General features: G+C 36.3%; 1 protein-coding gene across 1 annotated transcript in view; it reads right to left on the bottom strand.

Annotated features, from left to right (window-relative positions):
* Window positions 1-1176: 1176 nt before the first annotated feature.
* Window positions 1177-24008, bottom strand: part of LOC111141287 (bone morphogenetic protein receptor type 2) — a 212454-nt gene continuing 189622 nt past the window's right edge. The window contains exons 12-14 of the mRNA XM_022493741.1: window positions 8754-8926; window positions 5135-6414; window positions 1177-3716 (exon numbers count right to left, since the gene is read on the bottom strand). Coding sequence (XP_022349449.1) covers window positions 3466-3716; window positions 5135-6414; window positions 8754-8926 — 1704 coding nt within the window. The 3' untranslated portion in view covers window positions 1177-3465. The remainder of the gene's footprint in view (window positions 3717-5134; window positions 6415-8753; window positions 8927-24008) is intronic.

Below are 24008 nucleotides of genomic sequence, written 5' to 3'. Positions count from 1 at the left end.
AATTTAGGGAAAATCTTTGTTTTCATAAGCCACCTTCACTTTCCCCTTAAAATTTACTTTACTTTAGTTCTACAACGCAAAAATATTAGGAGTAAAGAGAAGCGAAATAATTTTAGGATTCATAATGGCAGATGTGGGATTGAATTTCATCTTGAATTAGCAATTATTTCTTAAGCAACAGCCAGCATAGACATGTCCACATGTCTTATGTTCGTCTAACTTTGAAAGTGATTAAGGTATTTGGTTCGGCCTATATACAAGCCGCATTTGTGCTGGAGTGTAATGACTGAATTTCTTACAAAATGTCACTATATCACACATCCTGTCATAGAGTATGTAGGCAGTGTGGTGTGGATGAGAGAGATGTGGAGAGGCAAACCCAAGTTAAAATCTAGCTTTCTCTATTACTAGGATGTGGAACTTGGGCAAATGACTTAGCTTTTCTTTGCTTCAATTTCCTCAATCTGTAAAGTGGAAATATTAACTATGATCTTTAAATAGTTGCTATGAGGATTAAAAGAGTTGTGTATGTATATCCCAGCATTCAGTATATAACAAATCGTAACTGTTATTCAAATCCTGTGCCCTTTCATAACATTTTACACTGATATTGGTTTCTTTTTCCCCAAATTCTGAATTTAAAAAGGAGGAACACTGTTAGGAATTATGATTAAATAATTTTTGTCTAAACCCAATTCAAATCAAGTTCTTTAAATGATCTAGTTCTGACATAGTTAGGATAGATCAGGGAATTAATATTAGGATTTGATTACCTATTATGATGCTTTTAAGGTTGTAAAACTAGCAAAGTGAATTTTAATATCTTTTTCATTAAATGGCCTTTGTTTAAAGGATCCAAATGCTTTTCTACATGCAAAATATTGTGACAGCAGTTAAATATTCGCTTTAAGAAACATTATTAGATGAATAAAGTTAGCAAATATTTTAAGTAATTTTGCTTCCTTGTATATTACAGATTCTAAATTGGTCTGATGTACAATTTTTACTCTTCCTATTTTTTAAGGATCTACTAAAAAAAACTAGGGAAAGAAAATTATTTGTTTTAAACATGCTTGCATGAAATGGGAAACTTAAAAGGATTCTTTTATTTTGGTATATTAATTCCTGAAAGCATTTTATTATTAAACATCAAAAAAAAAAAAAGATGCTGGAAAAATTACAACCAAGTAGCCTAAACACAAAGTAATGTAGGATAACTTTGGTCAGGAAATGATCAGTTAGATCTCAAATGGTCATTTATCCTCAATTGGAGAAGGAATGTAATTTACTTTGATTCAAAGATATCCTACACGTGTTTGAAAATAATGAAATGCAGTTTAAAGACATTTAAAGGCAAGAGAACTAAGTGAAAATTTGGTGAGAAAGATATAAATAATTTGTTACATAGATAGGAAAATAATTATGCCAGAAGACTGAAAAATGTTAAGTATCTGAATCAAGAGAAGGGCCAATAAAACACAAAAGGTGGATATCCTGGGCACTAAAAAAAATCATCTTAATTCTAAAAATTCAAAACTGTGTTCAGCCATCCATCATCAGCATAAATGTGAAGTATTATAACATCTAACTCATAGGATTATAGGATTATAATAGATGACCAAAAAAAAAGAAGTAAATTATAAATATCTTGGACAGCAAATTGGGAAACTTATGTTATCTTTAGTTAAATGATGAAGATAGAGGAATACAAGTGAGAAAACATTGTTCAGGAGATAAAAACCTAAAAGCAAGAATATGGGCATTTGTGTTTTTCTCTTAGCTGTTTCATTTCAGAGAAATCTTAGAACTTAGTTAAATAACATCTATTAAGTACTCTGAGAATCTGGAAAAATTAAGTGAGATCATCACTGTTTGCAAATTGATAGAAAATAATTTGTGCTTATAAAAAAAGTCCCTTATTTGACATAAAGTGCTTTATTTAAAAAAAACATGCTGAGGTTGTTGTTTAGAGATAACTATCAGTAAGGAAAGAAGCAAAGGAAGCTTTTAAAAAAACAATATGACTTGAAGGATACTTAATATGTTATCACTAAAAGGTATATTCTAATATAATGTAAATAATAAATGCTGCTCATATATCAAAGATCATAGGAAAAGCTGGGAAAAAGACAAATTATGAAAATGGGGTTAGTGAAGAAACAGTTTTGAAAAAAGAGAGGTAAGCCTCAGTCTGCTCAAAAATGATAGGTTTGGCAGCAATCTTTCCTTCCACAGGGATTTGGCATGCCAGATGAATGGTTTTTCCACACAGTGTTTTAGGTCATGGGAAGAGGACTCATTTTCAGATAAAGTCACCAGGCATTGCGTGGGAAGAGAATAAAAAGTTACTACTGGTTCGAAACTATGAATTACTTTTGAAGTTATTTTAAATAGGAAATGTAATTTTATTTGAGTCAAAGATGGCCTATTCAGAGAATGAAGGCTCTAACACTATATAGTCCTAACCATCTACCTACTTAAAAATTCCTTATAAGTATAGCTCTGTAAGTTTTCCGATAAAAATGTGCTTCTTAAATAAATGAATATGGATCATGAACATACATATAAAAATAAAATAAAATGAAGAAAGGCTAATATTTGACTTCGTTTACTTTGTTCTATGCTCTCTTATGAACTTCCAAAAACCAGAACCAAATAGGTTTATTAAAATGCCTGGAAAGAAACATTTAGGACTTGGAAGGTTAAAAGAAATGGCATTTCAAGTTAGGTTTTGGTAGTTCCTTTTTTAGAGTCCTTTGAGACAATGTTTCTGCATTCTCCATAAGGAGAGAGAAAGCAAGAAATCAGGTAGCTGCTCTCTCTTGTGCAAAAATCACTGCCATAGAACTGACCTGCCAAAAGTATGGGGGTTGGGGCAGAAAAATGTATTTACTATGGAAGAATGTGTGCTCTGTTAGGAAGAGAGCTTACAAGAAAGCTTATTTGTGGACTATAGACTATTGCACGTTCAACAAAACACAAGAGAAAAGAATGTCCAACAGATAATATGTTCAGGAACAGTTCAACATATAAACTAGCTTGTGCCCAGAAATAAAACATGGATACCAGACACCACTGCAGTCAAACCTGTCTTAATTTGCTTCTGTTTTAATGACCTTTAGAAACTGGTCCAAACTGATTATCAGCAATACATTGTTTTTGCTTTTTTTCTTAAAAAAATATTTTGAGACCACTTTTGATACACACACATATAATTCTGTGGTCATAACAGACAAATATAACTTTAATGAGACTAAACAAAAGTGCAAAACTTAAAAAAACAAAATTAAAAAATATGGAAGCATAAGCTAAATTTTTCTGCATAGCTGAAATCTATTTAAAGCAAGTCCTGTTGCAGGGTGGGAGAGGGTACTGACAGGAAGATAAAGCAGTTTTTTTTTTAAATGTCTTCTGCACGTTTAAATGATGCAAAAAATAATTTCACTCCATAGGCTTGAAAATATTTCACAGACAGTTCATTCCTATATCTTTAGAGACCATGGTTGTGGCAGTGCCTCCTTCTGCAAGGTAAACTGCGGTGCTGGATTTGGAATGAACTGCCCTGTCACTGCCATTGTTGTTGACCTCACAGTCCAGTGGTTCAGTGGAGATGACCCACGTGGAGGGGCGCCACCGCTTAAGAGAATAGGGAGTTTTCACACGTTTCTTAATCTTTTCACCAGATCCTGATTTGCCATCTTGTGTTGACTCACCGACTGGAAATAAAAGGACAGGAAAATAAACTATATATAAAGAAACTATTAAATAGTAAGAAATTAGGGTTGTAACTCAAGAACAGATCAAACTAGTATCTGCAGGAGGTATTAATAGACATTACTTGAAATTCACGATGCCAGGCAATTATTTTCTAGGCAAACCTTAACCAACTTATTCTGAGACTCTTTAAGCCCAATCGTTTTCATAACTGGTTGGATTATTCTATTGGGCAAGCAAAAACAGAGGAGAAAATTGGAAGTTTTCAGCTGTATTCTCAAATTCTTTGCTTGTTGGTGGTGTTCCTAACTTGGCAAAACGCATTTAATCATTCTACTTAATGTTCAAAGCAGATCAAGTTTTAAAGGTACATGGCATATAATATTTTCAGAAGAATAATATAAATACTATAGTATGAATTTTCTAGTAATTTCCCCTTCCCACAACTGACAAGACATTTTATTGCTATGGAGCCCTGCTATAGGGTGTATCAATTGGTCTATAATACAAGCCACTTAAACAAGGGGATAGATTCTACTGATTTTTTTCTTTTTTTAAGTAAACTCTAGGCCCACATGGAGCTCAAACTCATATGCCAAGACCAAGTTGCATGCTCCACTGACTGAGCCAGCCAGGTGCCCCCTACTGATTAATTTCTGAGAGCCAAATCCCTTTAGGCCATTTTGTAGTCCTTGACAACAACCATAAAACATGACTGCTCTTTTTCATAAAGTGCTATCAGCCTAAAAGAGAAATCACTTGTATAATGATGACTATTAAAGATTTTGGTGTGCTGTCTTGTGTTACAATCCCTTTAGAGCTAGAAACCATGTATCAAGTTATCTGTCTAGGGGACCTGTGGCAAGATGCCATAGGCAGGCAGGAGGCTCAACACATAACTCTTGGACAAGATGACACTAAAAAAAAAAAAATCCCCCCAAAACCAAGAACTTCAGTTTAAAAAAAAAAATAATGATTTTTTCTGAATTTTCTCCAGACTTTAAAGAGTTAAGGTTAGTCTGATAAAATCTAGATGTGTATATAATAGATATTAATATACTCAACAACCGTTTCAAAGTTCTACTGACATCATTTTACCTGGAGCTTTTCAACTCGTATTTACTTAGTTTCAACCATCCACAGCGAGTACGTGAACTGCATTATGAACCAGCAGCTATGTACGCATGTGTTAAAGTTGGTATTAAGTTCTGACTGTGTGACATTGTCTAATTACCAACAACAAAAAATTACTTTTCTTCTTTACAACAGTCTGATTACTTTTGAGTCCAATCAAGTGGCTTACCATGTTTCCAAAAGCGGTAAACTAAGTAATTGCTAGTTGAAAACACAATTTAATTTTATCTATGTAATTAAACGGTCCCAAAGACAGCAGGAGAGATTAAATGACCCCTTCACTTACACGGCAGACCGCTGCCATCGAGGACGTGTGTGGCTGAAAGATCCAGAGAATTAGGCCTCTGTGCTTTTCTGGGTTTCGATGGTCCAGGATCTGCTACTGTGCTTGGAACACCCTGTGTAGGAACATCTTGCTCTGAACATGGATTACTGTTGTTGTTATTGGAATTAGTTCGGCCACCTTCCAGTGGCCGATCCCTCCTGTCCACAAGGCGATCGAGAACACCTTCGTCCTGGCCAGCCTGTTGCTCTCGTCTCAGTAAAGGTTCATGTTCATCAGGACTGGAATTAATATTCAGTCGGGTATCCTCACTAATGAATTGATTCTGCAGCATTTCTTGGCCCCTGTGTGCCACTGTGTTGGCTGTCTGGCCAGATGGTACTGCCCCATTAACGTACTGGGTAGTGGCAGTATGGGAGTTAACAGTGTGGTTTCTACCTGCCACACCATTCATGGTGACTGTCACCACATGAGGTTCTGCAGCATTGATTGTATTCATCTTGGCAACTCCAGTTTCTACTTGTTTCAAGTTTGATTTGTGCTTGCTGCCAAATTTCAGCCGGGGCTCCTTTGTTGAATTTTTGGTGTTTAAAGGCAAACTAGTAGGTCTCTTAGGAAGATTTTGTTGCTTGGGCAAAGGATAGATCTGAGCAGGTGGAACATCTGGAATTAAACACGCCTGGCCATTTGCAGCTTGTGTGAAGTCCTGCTGTCCAGTCGCTTCTACTGCAAGTTTTATGAGTGGGTAAAGCAAGCTAGAACTGGTGCTGCTCAGTGGGTCTGGCCCACTGAACTGTTTAAGAGAATGCTCCATGAGATTCTCATCAGAACTTTCCTTGAGGTTCTTATCAACTTCTTTTGGGTCCAGCTTGTTGGTCTCCAAGTCTTCTTCCGTAAGTTGTAAGCAGACAGGGGTTGGCCCAATGGGCTGTGAAACATTGGTGGCATGCAGATTTGTTTCATCTGAGTATGGCATCTCAGATATAGTGGTCATGCCAGTGCTTGGAGTGAGGCCAGTGGTGTTTGTGGTTGTTGTGTTGGTGGACAGGCTGGTGACGCTTGTTTCAGGGCTGGGGATTCGAGCTTGTGCTTGCTGCCGTTCATAGTTAATTGAATTTCTGTTCTTTTCCCCTATAGTCAAAGGTGTGCTAGACATCGAATGTTCAGAGGAAATATTCTTCACAATGCTGTCAGTATGATGGATAGAGTCTTCAATGTATGAGGAAGAAGAATAATCTGGATAAGGGCCAATCTTTGGCACACGCCTATTGTGTGACAGGTTGCTTAAAGAAAGAAAAAAAGTGCCACACTGAGAATGTACACTTATGGCAAACTGACCCTCCAAGTTTAATACCTCTGATTTTAAAGGATGAACTGCTTTTTATTTTATTCCTAACCACACTGCATTAGAGGTAATGTAAAAATTCTGATCACACAATTAAGTGTCAATTAATAACTTGCTAAATGCTAGTTGTTGTTTTTTTTTAAAGATATTATTTATTTATTTGAGAGAGAGAGCACACAAGAGAGAGAGCAAGAGTTGAAGAGAGGGGCAGAGGGAGAGAAAGAAGCAGACTCCCCACTGAGCCCAGAGCCCAGTGGGGCTCAATCCCGGGACCCTGAGATCATGACCAGAGCCAAATGCAGACACTTAACCAAATTAGCCACCCAGGTGCCCCTAAATGCTAGTTTTATATGAAATAAGACTACTGAAAACCTAGTGGATCTAGATAGGATTTTTATGGATGTTCATTATTTTGGTTTATAACAGTTAATTTAAAAAATCTCCCCTATAGCTTTGTAACATTACCAAATACATCTTTATGAACTGTATACTTGCACAACCAGATATAAAGATTCATGAGAGGAGGAGCCACTATATGTTTCTTTTGTACTCCTACAATCCTAGATACATAGTGGCGACTCAATAAATACTTTACCAATTAAGTTACAACAGCCAAATGGTAAAAAGAATATAAGCTTTTAGGTTCTTCCAGAGTGCTTCCATGCTTCCATTAAGAGGAAGTCTAGCAATGGAATGTACCTTTCTGGGGGTAAACTGAGCCATATCAATGAAACTTCTACAGACTAAGAGTATAAGACAGAGTATGACATTCAGATAAAGGAACAATTCAGAACTACACTCCAGTTATCAAGAGTTCTTCACAGTCCTTATCATACCTTGAGAGGGATGGTTCTTAAGCATCACACTAAATATATTTAGGTCATTTAAAATAAAGGCAGGAAAAAAATAAAATAAAGGCCGGGATAGCTTTAACTAAACAATGGGAACATTAATAGATACAAATATTAGGAGAAAAGCAGCAGCTCAAGGAGAATGACGGGAGGGTGAAGAATAAAAAAAGTAGTTGTATAGTGCATGATTTCAGGGAAACTATTTAGAAATGACTGTGGACATAAGAAACAGCATGTAAAAACACAGAGCTGAATGACTTAGGGGGGTGAAAAATGGTCAATACAAGGGAGGGTCCCATCAAGGATTTCTTACCATTCAGGAAAAGTTTAAAAGTACTTAGAGTTAAAAGTAACTTACTCCTGAGAGAGGTACAAATAACATGCTAGAGCACACAGAAAATACAGAAATCAGGGGAGACAGAAGTAGAAGACTATCCTCAAGTGGCATAAAGTTCAAAATTTTGAATTTAGGATTGCTAGTCTTTACCTTCCTTGACTTGCTGAAATATAAGGGATAAGGGTTCACATGCTGAAGCTAATTCAGTCCAAACACAAGCAGTGTAAACCCAATTCTGGGTCTATAGTTCATAACACAAATTGCTCTTAGAAATTAGAACAGAAAATAGCAAAAAAATAATTCAATAATCAAGTATGGTTTTCTCTCAATTTTCTCTGGTAACTCTTTCCTGGGTGCTTTTCTGAAAAATTTTAACATATATTAAATAAAATGACAAATTTTGGGGAAAACATTCCCCCAAACATGGAACAAAGAAACATAGGTTACATTATCTGAAAGTTGCAATTTTTTAAAGGGATTTTTTTAAAAGCCCTTTTATTTAGAATGAAAGATCATAATTTAACAAAGAGATGTCTCATAAAGTAACATTCATGATGGGATAGAAAAACCTAATGAATTGCTTTCATGTTAAGTAGTAGTAGGATATTCTATAAACAAAAGAGCATTGGATAGGAAGACTGAAATCTTGGTGTCTAGTGAAACAGTGGTTAAATAGCCAATTTCATAGTTCTATTCTCCCTAAAAATAAATAAATAAATAAAAGGTAAGAGGAAGAAATAATGGCAACAAATGATAAATGAGACAATATATGCAGAAGTGCTTATAAACTTTTGGAACTATGAAGATGTTTTGCCTTTATTATTTGAGGGAAATAGGAGCATTAATAAAGACTAACCTCTCTTACTGTATCTTGAGATATTAAAAAAATCACAAATTCCATCTTGCACTTCTGCCAAACAAAAATCTCTAGCAAAAAAAATGGGCACATCGAAAGAAATACCACAACGTTAGATTGTATGAATTAATCGTGTCTTTTTAGACTGGTTCAATAGTACTTTTTCCCTAATCTCTGTTTAGTCTCAGTTTTCAATACTGGCTGATGAATGTCAAACCCCTCCAAGGTCTTACCGCTCATTCTGCATAGCAGTAGACATGGGATTGACTGTTGGGCTCACAGATTTGTTTCTTTCCCATATCATCATCAGTTCAGCCATTCGTTCCTCAGCACACTGTGCAGTAAGCCGAGCCTCCGCATCCTGGTCCCAACAGTCTTCGATTGTCTCCTTGAGTGACCTCACTGCCTATAATAAAGTACATGTCAAAAAGTGTATCTTTAAAAAAAAATAAGATTTTTAATGACATGAGGTAAAAGAAAAATCAATTATCTTTAACCAATATTTTACACAGCTATAATAAAATATTTTAGACTTCAGAGATTTGTAAAGGGTCATTTTTCTCAAAAGATGAGGAACTTAATGTAAGCAAACAAGGAAGGTTTAACTTAACTCCTAAAGAATTAGCCATAAATGTGAGCAAGTTGTAAAAAGTTACGTGGTTCATCAAGGTCACGGGTTTCTAACATTGTTCATTGTTATTTCTATCAAAAGCCACTAATTCCACTTAAAAAATGAGTTTTGAGTTTGATGGAATTTTGGCACCAGGCTATCTTCAATCTCTAGGTTAGCTTTTTTACGCCTGGTAAAGAGTACTTCACTCTAACTGTGAAGTTTAAAGACTTGGCATTTTCTTTTTCTTTAAACTAATTTCAGTGATAGTATCAAAAGCAGTCTATTCTGTAGTATTCATCGTTATCAGCAATGAACAAGAGTCTCCCTTTTGGGGAAAGTTGGTTTGAACTTCCTTTTTTAAAAACAGATTTCATAAACTGTCATCCAGAATCCTTTCAGACTTGTTTTTTGGACTTGTGTTTATTAGGCTTCAAAGCTTTTTGCTGCAGATATTCACAGTTCTTGCGCTTTTAAAATGCTTTCAAAAAAATTAAGATGAGGGTTGCCAGATCTAAAAAATAATGTAGAATAGCACTTAATTTTAATGTTTTAGATAACTGACAAATAATTTTTAGTATGTATTCCACGCAATGCTTAATCTGGGCATTTTATCTTACGAGCCTATTTTAGGCTAAAATCCTTGTTAGCTTTCTTGGCAATATTTTTAGTGTTTTCCTAATAATTTGTGTTCTCTAACAAACAAATCTTAACCTGCAAGAAATCTGATGGTGTTTGTTGTGGGCATATGCTAAATGAATATCCACACCATGGCCCACCCTTGATACCATCTTTCTTGCTCCCTTAGCTCTTAAGCTACCTGCCTCAGTGTGGCATTGCTGGTTCCCCAATTCTGACCACAGCACAAATCCAAAACCTATCTTTTAAGGCTGAAATTTATACTGATTTTTTAAAAAAAGATTTTATTTATTTGACAGAGATCACAAGTAGGCAGAGAGGCAGGCGTGGGGGGGGTGTAAAGGGGGGAAGCCCGCTCTTTGCTGAGCAGAGAGCCTGATGTGGGGCTTGATCCCAGGACCCTGGGATCATGACCTGAGCCAAAGGCAGAGGCTTTAACCCACTGAGCCACCCAGGCGCCCCTAACACTGATTTTTAAAAAGATTTATTTATTTATTTGAGGGGGTGAGGGGCAGAGGGAAAGAGAGAGAGAGTGTGAAGCAGGCTCCACACTGAGGGTGGCGCCCATGGTGGCGCTTGATCTCATGACCCTGAGATCATGACCTCAGCCAAAATCAAGAGCTGGATGCTTAATTGACTGTGCCACCCAGGCGCCCCTACACTGAATTTTGAAATCTATTTGAATATATGTTCCAGGCTCTGACTTTTGAGTAAAAATTAAAATTTAAACAACAGATATAGATATCAATTAATAATCCTCTCATTAAATAATCATCTACCTATTTTTCAAAATTTGGAAGAACCTGAAGAATAGAGAGTGATCATCTGGAGTTTAAGGAAAACTACCCCCCTGAGGTAGAAGTTTGGTGTTTATGTTAGAAGTACAACGGAATCTGTTATTTATGGTAGTCATGTTCTACAAAGTTGCAGTAAATGCTGAATTAGTGAACACTGAACCATTTCTCCTAGGGGAAATATAAGGTTAGGTTCCTGTGAGCCTTTGGCCACAACATTTTTGTCAACTGATCAATACATAATCTTGTTTTTTTTTTTTTTTTGTTTAAAGATACCTTTAAAAATAGGTATTATTAATTTTATTAACTGTGCTCATGACCAACAGCATTCTACATCATCCCCTAACAAAGTATATCTAGCACAATTTTTCCTTCTTCAAAAGGCATATCACAGCCTTCCAGGGCTTATGAACACTACTCAGCCCTTTAGCACTACACATGGGAGCTATTTTAAACCAGAAATCACTAACAAAATGCCCCTGAAATAGCAAAAATACACAAAATAGCAAAAAGGACATCTATTTATAGTGTAAGATGAAACAAAAAGGCAGAGGACCTGTTGACCTCAGTTGGGAACATGTATATCTGGTGACTAAAGTTTTTCGCTGCTCTGTGTATATCCATGAATGATCATAAAAGGATTCAGAATATTGGCTTTGGGATTACAAATCAATTTTAGCAAGCAGTCAAATTCCAAATACGAAATCCATCAACATGAGAAAAAACTATATGTAATGGATTTAAAACTGACTTGGATTTGAAAATAACAGAGGGAGTTCAGATATCAGCAAATTTTTTTTAATAAATAAACCTCTAAAAATAGTTACACATTTACCTTAGTGGATTTTGATATTGGTTTGATAAAATGAACTGGTCTTTCAATTTTGAAACAATTTCAAAATTTTTTTATAAATATATTTAATGTTCCAATGGCAGCATAATTATAGATGCTATCTAACACTTTTCTTATCTTTCATGGATTTGACATTTTAGAAGATTATAGGCCAGTTACTTTTTTTAAAAGGACTCATTTATTATTTGTGGGAGAGAGCAAGAGAATGGGGCTGGGGGGAGGGAAGGACAAAGGGAGAAGGAGAGAAAGAGTCTCAAGCAGACTTCTGCTGAGCATGAGTCCCCATGTGCGGGCTCAATCCCACAAACCTGAGATCATGACCCAAGCCGAAATCAACAGTCAGATGTTTAACCAACTGAACCGCCCAAGGGCCCCAGCCAGTTACTTTTTAGAATCTCAATTTAATGATATTTCCTCATGGTTAGATTCACGGTTTGAAACTTTGGCAGAAAAATCACAAAAGAGATGCTGTGTTCTTTCTTTTCTTTTCTTTCTTTCTCCCTCTCTCTCCTTCCTTCCTTCCTTTCTTCCTTCCATCCTTCCCTCTTTTTCTTTCTTTTTAAGATTTTATTTATCTACTTGTCAGAGAGAGAAAGAGAGAGCAAAAGCAGGAGGAGCAGCAGACAGAGGGAGAAGCAGGCTCCCTGCTGAGCAAGGAGCCTGATACAGAACTTGAGCCCAGGACCCTGGGATCATGACCTGAGTCAAATGCAGATGCTTAACAACTGAGCCACCCAGGCGTCCCTACAGATGCTGTGTTCTTCTCATTGCATCTTATCAAGAGGCTCACAATTCTGATTTGTCTCATTACTAGTGAAGTTAACCTTGATCACATGTCTGAGTTGGTGCCTGCCAGGTTTCTCTACTATAAAGTTTCATTTTTCCCTTTTATACTCAATCAGTTTTTTTTTTTAAGACTTTAATCAGTGTTTTTGGGGTGGAGGAAATACTTAAAGTCTCTGTAAATATATTATTCTCTATTCATCTTTTTACCCACTAGTTTTAACATCTTTTGATGCTTCTTCGCTGAATTTCTGTGATGCTTGCTAGCAACAAGACATTTAAAAAATGATAGTAAATGCATAATAGAAAAATGGACAAAGGGCACATAAACAAGAAGTGCAAATTCCTGATAAAATATGCAAAGATGTTTAATCTTACTATGTTGAGGCAGTATAGTATAGTAGTTAAGAATATTAGTTCCAGTTTTGTAGCAAGAGTGGCAATTAAGAACCTGGCTTCCAATCTTGGTTCTAGTACTTACTAGCTGCAAACTGAAACAAGATCCATTTCTACCTATCACATTAAGAAAGATAAAAATATTTTTATAATACAAAGTGTTGGTGATGGGAAAGCAGGCACTTATACTATTGTCAGGAGTATCCTCAATTTGGAAGGTAATCTATCAATAACAAATTATAAATATATTTACCCTTTGAGTCAGCAACACTACTTCCAGGAATTTATTCCTCAAACACATTTATATATTTGTAGAAAAATGTGTGTATAAGATGTTCATTGCAGTATCATTTTTAACAGCAAAAGCTACTACCCACATTTCCTCTAATAGGGATCTGGTTAAAAACTTGCAGTCTAATGGATACTATACAGAATGAAAAGAATTAGGAAGATGTATATGTTCCCAATTGCTAAGTAGAAATTGTAAGGTAAGTGGATGTAGTAACTCCCATCTATATATTAGAAAGGGATATAAAAACATATAGACATGTAATCCATAGAAATTTCTAAAGCCTACAGAAGGAATGCAACAGTGGTTGTTTCCTTGGAGGGCCTTTTAGATGTCTGGGGACAGCACATTTTTTGAATCGCTAAAAATAATTTTTTATTGTTTGAACTCTGAATTTTAACCACATACATTTAATGAATTTTTTGACTAGGTAATATACGTATGTGTCAATAAATTCAAAAGGTCAGAAAAAGAATACAATCTCCCTTCCATTCTTATCCACCAACCACCCATTTTCCCAGTCTACAGGCAACCAATGTTACCAATTTCTTGGGTATTCTTTCACAGAAACTTTATTACTTTTTTATTCAAACACATACCCGTCATATACCACTCACACAGATCTACGCATTCATATTCTTTATTACTAAACATGAAGTGCAACACAATGAAGTGTACACACTGAAATCTTTCTAAAACAAAGATTTAGATGCCTTTCCACACAGAACTGAAAGAGACCCTTTCCTTTCCAAAATAGAGCACCCATTCACCAACTGCCCGGAAGAGCTCAGGAACACCAAAATCCAAGCAGCTAAAAACTGTATATTGGCTGTTTTCTGTATCTGGAGCAAAGAGAGACACTGAATGAAGCTATATTGGTTACTTTTCATTATACAGTTGGAAAATAATTTGTAAAAACACTTTTTCAAAAAGAGACCCCACCTCTACCCACTCTCACCCCTGGCCAAAATAAGACATTCACCAAGGCACTGTCCTGGATGATGAATAAAATTTGGTAAACAGAAACTCTACCTCTGAGAAGTTTCTATATTTAAGACAGAATCATTGTTGATGCATAATAACAGTTAACAACTGTTGAGTTCTTAATATGTACTAGACTGTGTTCTAATTCACTTAATTCTTATTTGAGGTACTATTATCATCCTCACTTTTCATATGCAGGAAAAGAGGCCCAGAGGAGAAATTAGAGCACATAGCTAATAAGTGGCAAAACTAAGATCAAAGCCCAGGCAGCATAGCTCTACAGTTTATACATTATCCTATGATGACTGGCTTTAAACTATGCTGACAGAACACAGCCAGTTCCTAGTGGATAAATGGGTTCTATTATAGAAGTTGTAACTTGATCATTTTTTTGAGAAAAATCTATTATAAGTTCCAAACAAAGTTAAAATAATGGTTACTAAATCATTTATATAACATTTAGAAGTAAATTAATATGAAATAGGGAAGAGGAAAAATTAGAAAAATAGCTGAGAATTTAAAGAGGTTGACTATACATGGAATTCTGAGGATCCTAAAAATAATGATTTGGTCATAGAATGTTGATCTAGAAGTAAAGCAATGATGAATATCCCAGAATAAGTAAAAAAGTAGATAAGAGAAAATTAAGGAAATAAACTGTATAGAAACAGGAAGATTAAGTCACCAATGGGGAGTTAGTTTAGAATCTTTAAACAAATATTAAGAAAGGATTTGACAATTTTGATGAAATGGACAAATTCCTTCAAAGATACAAACTGTCAAAGCTGACTTAAGAAAAAACAGATGATTTGAATAGTTCCTGTATCTATAAATTTATAGTTTAAAACTTTCCCAAAAAGAAAAATCCAGGCCCCAGTGGTTTCACTATTGAATTCTACCAAACATTCAAGAAGGAGATAATGCCAATTCTATCCAGAAAATCAAAGAGGGAAGGGTATTTCCCAACTCATTGTATGACGACATTAGTGAAGATGACAGAAGAAGGAAACCAGGGGACATGCTCCCACAGAAATACAAAAATCCTGGTAAAAACTGTCAGAATCAACCTTACTGAAGCTCCGGAAGTTAGTCAAATGTTTAGAGCAACCAAGTAAAAATGTGAAGACAGAAGTCTGTGTTCCCCGTATAGGAACCTGATTTCCAGAGGGAGGAAAATGATATTGTTCCCAAGGAATTATGTTGTCTGTTCTAACATGTCTGTGAATTCCCTGAAGAATCAAAGAAGGGGGTCTGTCTTTATTCTGCCTAATTCAGAACTTTCTCAGAAAAGAGAAGTAGATATGACTAAGTGGAGAACATTCCTTGAAATCACTGAAAGCCAAATGAACAAGTGTTATTTTGCCTGGGGCAAAATACAAAAATTGAACCACACAAAAGAAAAGCTGGAAGTGAGGGAGGAAAAGCTGGGGTGTGAGACACTTTGGGGGAATGAGGGTTTTGAAAAACTGCATATACTGGGAAACCTAGAAAAGCCAATCACTCATCCAGGGTGGGATGCATGCTCAGAGAAGACCATAAGTTTTCATAACTGGCTGGTCGTTAGGCTTAGCGCTAGCAGAAAGTGAAGGCTAAAGCAGAACTGTAAAGGGTCTGGATGAATGTTAAAGGAGGGCCCCAACACAAAGCCAAACTGCAAAGGCTTGGGGAGTATTTTAACTTTTTTTCTTTTGATTTCTTTTTGCTCATCAGAATATTCAGAATATCCAGTCTTAAAAAATCACAAAGCTTGCAAAAACCCAAGAATATATACCCCATTCAATAGGAAAAAAGAAATGAAAGAAACTGTCCCTGAGGAAATTAAGATACTGGAGTTACTACAAAAAGATTTAAATATGCTCAAAAGATGAAGGAAACCATGGACAAAGAATTAAAGGAAGTAGGAAAGCAATTTTTCATCAACTGGAGAATAGCAATAAAGAGATAAAAATTATAAAAAGGAGCCAGAAAGACACTTTGGAGCTTAAAAGTAAAAAAACTGAAATGAAAAATTCACTACAGTGATTCAAACAGCAGCTATGAACAGAGAGAAGAATTACTGAACTTGAAGACTGAAAAAATTATGCAGTCTGAGGAACAGAAACAAAAAAACAAACAAAAAATGAAGAAAGATAAACAGAGCCTAAAAGACTTGTGAGGTCATCAATCATACCAAAATATACAGAATGGGAACCCCAGAAGGAGATGAAAGAAAAAGGGGCAGAAAGAATATTTGAAAAAATTATGGTCCAAAACTTTCTAAATTTAATAATAGAAACAACACATCCAAGAAACTCAATAAACTCTATGTAGAGTATACTCAAAAGGTTCTATCCTGGGACATACTGTAATCAAACTATAAAAAGCCAAAGATGAAGACTCTTGACAACAGCAAGAGAGATGTAACTTGAAATGTACAAGGGATCCTAAATAAAAGTTAATAACCAATTTCTCATCAGAAACCAAAGAAGCCAGAGGCAGGGGCATGATATATTTAAAGTACTGAAAGAAAACAAGTGGTAACCAAGAATTCTATTATCAAACAAAATTATCCTTCAAAAGGAGAAATTAAGACATTCTTAAATAAACAACAGCTGGGGGGGCTTGTGGCTAGCAGATTTGCCCTATGAGAAATGCCAAAGGAGATCATTCAGGCTCAAGTGAAAGCGCATTAGACAATAACTTGAAGAAATGAAAAACACTGGTAAAAGAAACTATACATAGGTAAATATAAAAGCCAGTATAGGGTATTTTTGGTTTGTCACCCTTCTTTTTTTCAAATACAATTTAAGAAAAAAATGCATAAAACAATAATTAAAAATCTATATTAATATGATTCAATATTACTAAGATGTCAATTCTTCTCAAATTGATTTATAGATTTAATTTAATTCTAATAAAAATCCCAACAGGTTCAATGTAGAAATTAAAAAGCTGATTGCAAAATTCATTGGTTATAAAATGTAAAGAACATAGAACAGCCAAAACACTGTGAAAAGAACAAAGGCGGAAGACTAATGTTACCTGATTTCAAGACACAGTAAAATGCTGAAGTACTGGCAATGAGACAGACATATAGGTCAATGAAACAATAAAGAGTCCGGATATAGACCTACATACACACGGACAACGAATTTTTGACAAAGACTAAAAAAGCAATTAATTAGGGGCGCCTGGGTGGCTCAGTGGGTTAAAGCCTCTGCCTTCGGCTCAGGTCATGATCTCAGGGTCCTGGGATCAAGCCCTGCATCGGGCTCTCTGCTCAGCAGGAAGCCTGCTTCCTCCTCTCTCTGACTACTTGTGATCTCTCTGTCTCTGTCAAATAAATAAATAAAATCTTAAAAAAAAAAAAGGCAATTAATTAAATGGAGAAAAAGTAGTCTCTAAAAATAAATGGGAACAATTAGATATCCACATATAGAAAAATGAATATTGATTCATACCTCACACTGCAAAAAATCCAAAATATAACATATAACAATCTCAAAATGGGTTATAGACCTATATAATTTCTAGAAGAAAATACAGAAGATAATTTTTGTGACCTTGGGTTACACAAGGATTTCTAAAATATGAAACTAAAAATATATCCATGAAAGAAAAAACTGATAAATTGGCTTCAGCAAAATTAAAACTATCTGCCCTTATAAATATACTCTTAAGAGAATGACACAAGCCACAGTCTGGGAAGAAATATTTTTGAATCATATATCTGATAAGGGACTTGTATTCAGAATATATAAAGAACTTCAAAACTTAACAGTAAGAAAACAATCCATTCAATTTAAAGTAAGCAAAAGACTTGAATAGATGTGTCATCAGAGAAGGAACAAGGATGGCAAATAAGCAAATGAAAAGATGCTAAATATTATTAGTCATCAGGGAAATGTAAATTAAAACCATAATCAGATACTATTGCACACCTATTAGAATATCTAAAATTAAGAAGTATGGTCATACTGAGTGTTGGCAACGATGCAGAGGAACTGAAACTCTCATATACTCCTGGTGGGAATGTAAAATGGTACAGTCACTTTGGAAAAACATTTGGCACTTTCTCAAAAAGTTACGCAGACATGTACTACATGATGCACCCGTTCTACTCTTAGGTATTTACTCAAAAGAATGAAAGCAGATGTCCATACAAAGACTTGCACACAGAATTTCATAAGAGCTTTACTTCTGATATCCAAAAACTGGAAACAATCCAAATATTCATCACCAAGTGAATGGGTAAACCAATTGTAGCATTCAAAAGAATTGTTCCATTCAAAGGAACGCTACTCAGCAATAAAAAGGAAAAAACTACTGAAATACATATCAACATGAATGAATCTGAAAATGATTAAACTATGTGGAAGAAGCCAGATAAAAATAGTACATACTGTATGGTTCCATTTATATAAAATTCTAGAAAAGGTATACAAATCATTAGTGACAGAAAGCAGATCAGTAGTTGCCTGGGGATTCATGGAGAAAAGAAGGAAGGAAGGCAGGAAGAAGCAACTACAAAAGGACAAAAGAGAAATTTAGGGGGTAACTGACATGTTCATAATTATGATTGCAGTGATGGTTTTATGGGTATATACTTATGCCAAAACCTAACAAATTATGTATCATTAATATGTGCAGTTTAATCCATATCAAGTATATCTCTTTCAAATGTTAAAATTTTTTGAGGGGAGAAAATAAGATTAAGAAAATTATAAATATTCGGGTAAAATCAGATGAGTGCTTCAACAAGGGACTCTAACTGCATATATACAAATAATGATATCCAACATTTGGGTAAATGAGATAAAGGGGATATCATTCAAAACACTGATGAAGAAAGATAAGCAGGAAAAAATGGGAAAAAAGACAAGAAATTTAAAAAATCTTTCCTCTGTAATGACAGGAAAATGGAAGTGGGGGCTCATGAATGGGTTATGAAATGAGTTTAGTGGGTTGGGAGCCAACATTTAAAACAAATAACTACACCGGTCTCCCCAAACTGAAATACTCTAGACTAGAATAGCAAATAAGAGAACACAGAGTACATAGTAAGGTTAAGTATTAACCTAAAGACACTATATCATGATGTATACTTGCATTTCCTAGTGTAGGCTGTATGAGAAAAAAAGCATGGAAAATGCTGAATTCTAGACCACAGCAAGTTTGCTGATTTGTCAAGAAGAGAAATATAAAAACTGAAATAAATGTGAAAAGAAGAAGGGATAGCTTCTGGAACATATAGTACATTTTAGAAGACTAGATTTAATGGGGTGGAGAAAGCAGAGACTAGAGGAGGGAAAAAACAACTGAGAAAGTTTCAAACTTTTTTTTTTTTAAAGATTTTATTTATCTATTTGACAGAAAGAGATAGAGCTAGAGAGGGAACACAAGCGGGGGGAGTGGGAGAGGGAGAAGCAGATTTCCTGCAGAGCGGGGAGCCTGATGTGGGACTCGATCCCAGGACTCTGGGATCATGACTTGAACTTAAGGCAAACACTTAACGACTGAGCCACCCAGATGCCCCAGTTTCAAACTTTTACATGACAATAAATTTAGATAAAACTGTTGAGCAAGAGAGATTATGCAGAACTAAGACTAAGGATTAAAGATAAACCAGACAAATGATTTCAAGAGGGGAAAGAGAACAAGCCAGTATTCAAGACAGATTAAGAAATGGAAGTTAAGAATTTAGAAAAGGGGGATGCCTGGGTGGCTCAGTTGGCTAAGTGTCTGCCTTCAGCTTAGGTCCATGATCCCAGGGTCTTGGGATCTAAAACCATACGGACTCCTTGCTCATGTGGGAGCTTGCTTCTCCCTCTGCCTGCTGCTCCCGCTGCTTGTGCTCTCTCTCCAACAAATAAATAAATAAAATCTTAAAAGAAAATTTGGAAAAGAATGAAACATGAAGAATGGTAGCGTAGTTGAACAAATTATACCATAAAGTTTTAGATGTGAGACAAAAAGCTATTTTAAGATTTATTGAGAGTAAGAGAGGGAAAGGGTGTGAGGGGGTGTGGGCAGATAGACAGGGAGAGAGAAACTCTAAGCAGATTCCATGCTGAGCATGGAGCCCTATGCAGGACTCAATCTCATGACCCTGAGATCTCAACCTGAACTGAAACCAAGAGCTGACACCTAACTGAATGCACCACCCAAGCACCCTGGAAAAAAACCATTTTAAAAATAAAATTCATCTACAATTTTTTGTTATTCCAATTTAAACTGTGTGTACATATATATAATTTTTACAACAGTTCATTTTTACTATAAATTCTGAAAGTACAGAGGGGGAAAAAAGAAAAAGTTATTCATGAATCCAATATTCAGAGATAGCTATGGTTAACATTTTCATGTATTTTCCTCAGACTATTGTCTGTTCTTTCACTTTTATCAGGAGACTATTCTTCCCCGTTTTATTGACTGATCTATGTTTTGAGTCCCTGGCAATTTTTTAAGAAAGATTTTATTTATTTATTGGACACAGAGAGAACACAAGCAGGTTGAACAGCAGAGAGAGGGAGAGGGAGAAGCAGGCTCCCGCTGAGCAGGAACCCTGATGTGGGTCTCAACCCCAGGACCCTGGGATCATGACTTGTGCCGAAGGCAGCCACTTAACCAACTGAGCCACCCAGGCAGCATCCCTGGCAGTTTTTAAAAACTAGTTTTTTGAGAAACGAAAGAGGGGAAGATGGCGGAGAAGTAGCACACTGAGATGACATCAGGTCACAGGAGTTCAGGTAGATAGTCATCGAACCATTCCCAACACCTACAAACCCAACAGGAGATCAAAGAGAAGAAGAGCAGCAATTCTAGAAACAGAAAATCGACCACTTTCTTTAAAGTAGGACGTGCAGAGAAGTGAATCCGAAGCGACGGGAAGATAGATCGCAGGGCAAGGGGCTGGCTCCCAGCAACCGGTGGAGCAATGGAGCACAGAATCTGAATTTTTAGAAGTCTGTTCCACTAAGGGACATTGCTCCAGAGGCTAAGTGGGGCTGGAACCTCGTGGGGACAGTGTGGTCTCAGGCCCTGCGGAGTCACCGAAGGATTGGGGGTGTCTGAGTGTAGCAGAGCTCGCAGGTATCAGAGCAGGGAAGCCAACTACAGAGACGGAGCTGAGGAGTGAGCTCTCAGCTAGGGGTTACCTTAAACTGTGATCCGAGGCACAGTTGGACCACTGCTCTTTGAGCAAGGACCCCACAAGTGGCAGATCTGGGGAGACTCACCTTCCTTCTCTGGAGGCAGGAATCTGCTGGGTTTGGAGACTCCAAACAGGGCTGTGCACCAGAGCCAGAAATGCTGGGTCACAGGCCGGGTGACACATAGGGTGGCCGGAGACCAGGGAGATGGGAGGGACTGACTGCATTTCTCTGAGAGCACACTGAGGAGTGGGGCCCCAAGCTCTCAGCTCCTCTGGGCCAGAGACTGGGAGGCCGCCACTTTCATTCCTATCCTCCAGAGCTCGAGGGAAACTGTTCAGGGAACAAAAGCTCCCGAGAGCGAACCTGAGCAGATAACTTAGCCTGGCCCCTGGCAAGGGCGGCGCAATTCTACCTTGGCAAAGACATTTGAGAATCAAGGCAACAGGCCCCTCCCCTAGAAGATCAGCAAGAAATCCAGCCAAGACCAGGCTCACTGATCAAAGAGAACAGCAGAATTCCAGAGGAGGAGAAAGCAAAGCATGGAATTCATGGCTTTCTCCCCATGATTCTTTGGTCTTGCAAAGTTAATTAAATTTCTTTAATTTTATTTTTTTCTTATTCTAAATTTTAAAAACTTTTCCTCTTTCCTCTTTTAATGTTTTTTTAACTAGTTTATCTTAAAAATACCTTTCTTTTTTTTTTTAATGATTTTATTTATTTATTTGTCAGAGAGAGAGAGGGAGAGAGAGCAAGCACAGGCAGACAGAATGGCAGGCAGAGGCAGAGGGAGAAGCAGGCTCCCTGCTGAGCAAGGAGCCCGATGTGGGACTCGATCCCAGGACACTGGGATCATGACCTGAGCCGAAGGCAGCTGCTTAACCAACTGAGCCACCCAGGCGTCCCTTAAAAATACCTTTCTAAAAAAATCTTTTAAAACCTTCATTATTATAGTCATATTTTATCCTCCATTTTATCTAACTTTATTTTTTGTATACATATAAGGTTTTTTCGTATAAAAAATTTCAGGATACAATTTCATTCAACAGATCAAAATATACTCTAAATCTAGCATAGGGCTTTGTTCTAGTTTCTAGCCTGAGCAAACTCTCTCCACTTTCTTTTTCTTTTTCCAACCAACTTATCAATTCCTTTTTTAGATTTTTTTAAAAAAATTTCCATTTTTACAGTCATATTTCATCCCTTCATCATGTTTACTCTTATTTTGGTATATATATATATATAAGTTTTTCTTTCTTTAAAATTTTGGGAGGTAGCTTCTTTTAAGAGACCAAAATACACCCAAAATCAAGTGGGTGGCTCTGTTCTATTCACCAGTCTAATATATATATAATTTTTAAAATTTCTTTTTACCCCCCTTTCTTCTCCCCCTTATTTGGGGTCTCTTCTGATTTGGTTAGCATACATTTTTCTGGGGTCTTTGCCACCCTTTAGTATTTTATTCTCTCATTCATATATTCTTATCTGCATATAATGACAAGACGGAAAAGCTCACCACAAAAAAAAGAACAAGAGGCTGTACTGAAGGCTAGGGACCTAATCAGTACAGACATTGGTAATATGTCAGATCTAGAGTTCAGAAAGACAATTCTCAAGGTGCTAGCTGGGCTCAAAAAAGGTATGGAAGATATTAGAGAAATGCTGTCTGGAGAAATAAAAGCCCTTTCTGGAGAAATAAAAGAACTAAAATTTAACCAAGCTGAAATAAAAAAAGCTATTAATGAGATGCAATAAAAAATGGAGGCTCTTACTGCTAGGACAAATGAGGCAGAAGAGAGGATCACTGACAAAGAAGACCAAATGACAGAGAATAAAGAAGCTGAGCAAAAGAGAGACAAACAACTACTGGACCACGAGGGGAGAATTCAAGAGATAAGTGATCCAATAGGTGAAACAATATTATAATAATTGGGATTCCAGAAGAAGAAGAAAGAGAAAGGGGGGCAGAAGGTATACTGGAGTGAATTATAGTGAAGAATTTCCCTAATATGGCAAAGGGAACAAGCATCAAAAACCAGGAGGCACAGAGAACCCCCTCAATATCAATAAAAACAGGTCCACACACCGTCATTTAATAGTAAAACTTAAAGTCTTAGTGACAAAGAGAAAGTCCTGAGAGCAGCTCAGGGCAACAAGTCGGTAACATACAATGGTAAAAATATTAAATTGGCAGCAGACTTATCCACAGAGACCTGGCAGGCCAGAAAGAACTGGCATAATATATTCAAAGCATTAAGTGAGAAACATATGCAGCCAAGAATACTATATCCAGCTAGGCTATCATTGAAAACAGAGGAAGAGATAAAAAGATTCCAGAACAAACAAAAACGAAAAGAATTTGTAAACACCAAACCAGCCCTGTAGGAAATATTGAAAGGGGTCCTCTAAGCAAAGAGAGAGCCTAAAAATAGTAGACAAGAAAGGAACAGAGATAATATACAGTAACAGTCATCTTACAGGCAATACAGTGACACTAAATTCATATCTTTCAATAGTTACCCTGAAAGTAAATGGGCTAAATGCCCCAACCAAAAGACAAAGGGTATCAGAATGGATAAAAAAACAAAAAACAAAAAACCCATCAATATGCTGTCTACAAGAAACTCATTTTAGACCCGAAGACACCTCCAGATTTCAAGTGAGGGGGTGGAAAACAATTTACCATGCTAATGGACATCAAAAGAAAGCTAGGGTGGTAATCCTTAAATCAGATCAACTAGATTTTAAGTGAAAGACTAAATAAGAGATGAGGAAGGATACTATATCATACTCAAAGGGTCTGTCCAACAAGAAGATCTAACAATTTTAAATATCTATGCCCCTAACATGGGAGCAGCCAACTATATAAACCAATTAATAACAAAATCAAAGAAACACATTGACAATAACACAGTAATAGTAGGGGACTTTAACATCCCCCTCACTGATATGGACAGATCATCCAAGCAAAAGATCAACAAGGAAATAAAGGCCTTAAATGACACAATGG

Source organism: Enhydra lutris, unplaced genomic scaffold (genome assembly GCF_002288905.1).
Source record: "Enhydra lutris kenyoni isolate GAN:26980312 unplaced genomic scaffold, ASM228890v2 scaffoldscaffold1, whole genome shotgun sequence".
In the NCBI taxonomy this organism is placed as follows: domain Eukaryota; kingdom Metazoa; phylum Chordata; class Mammalia; order Carnivora; family Mustelidae; genus Enhydra; species Enhydra lutris.
Note: the sequence above shows the minus strand (reverse complement) of the source record. Positions and strands in the feature narration are given on the sequence as shown.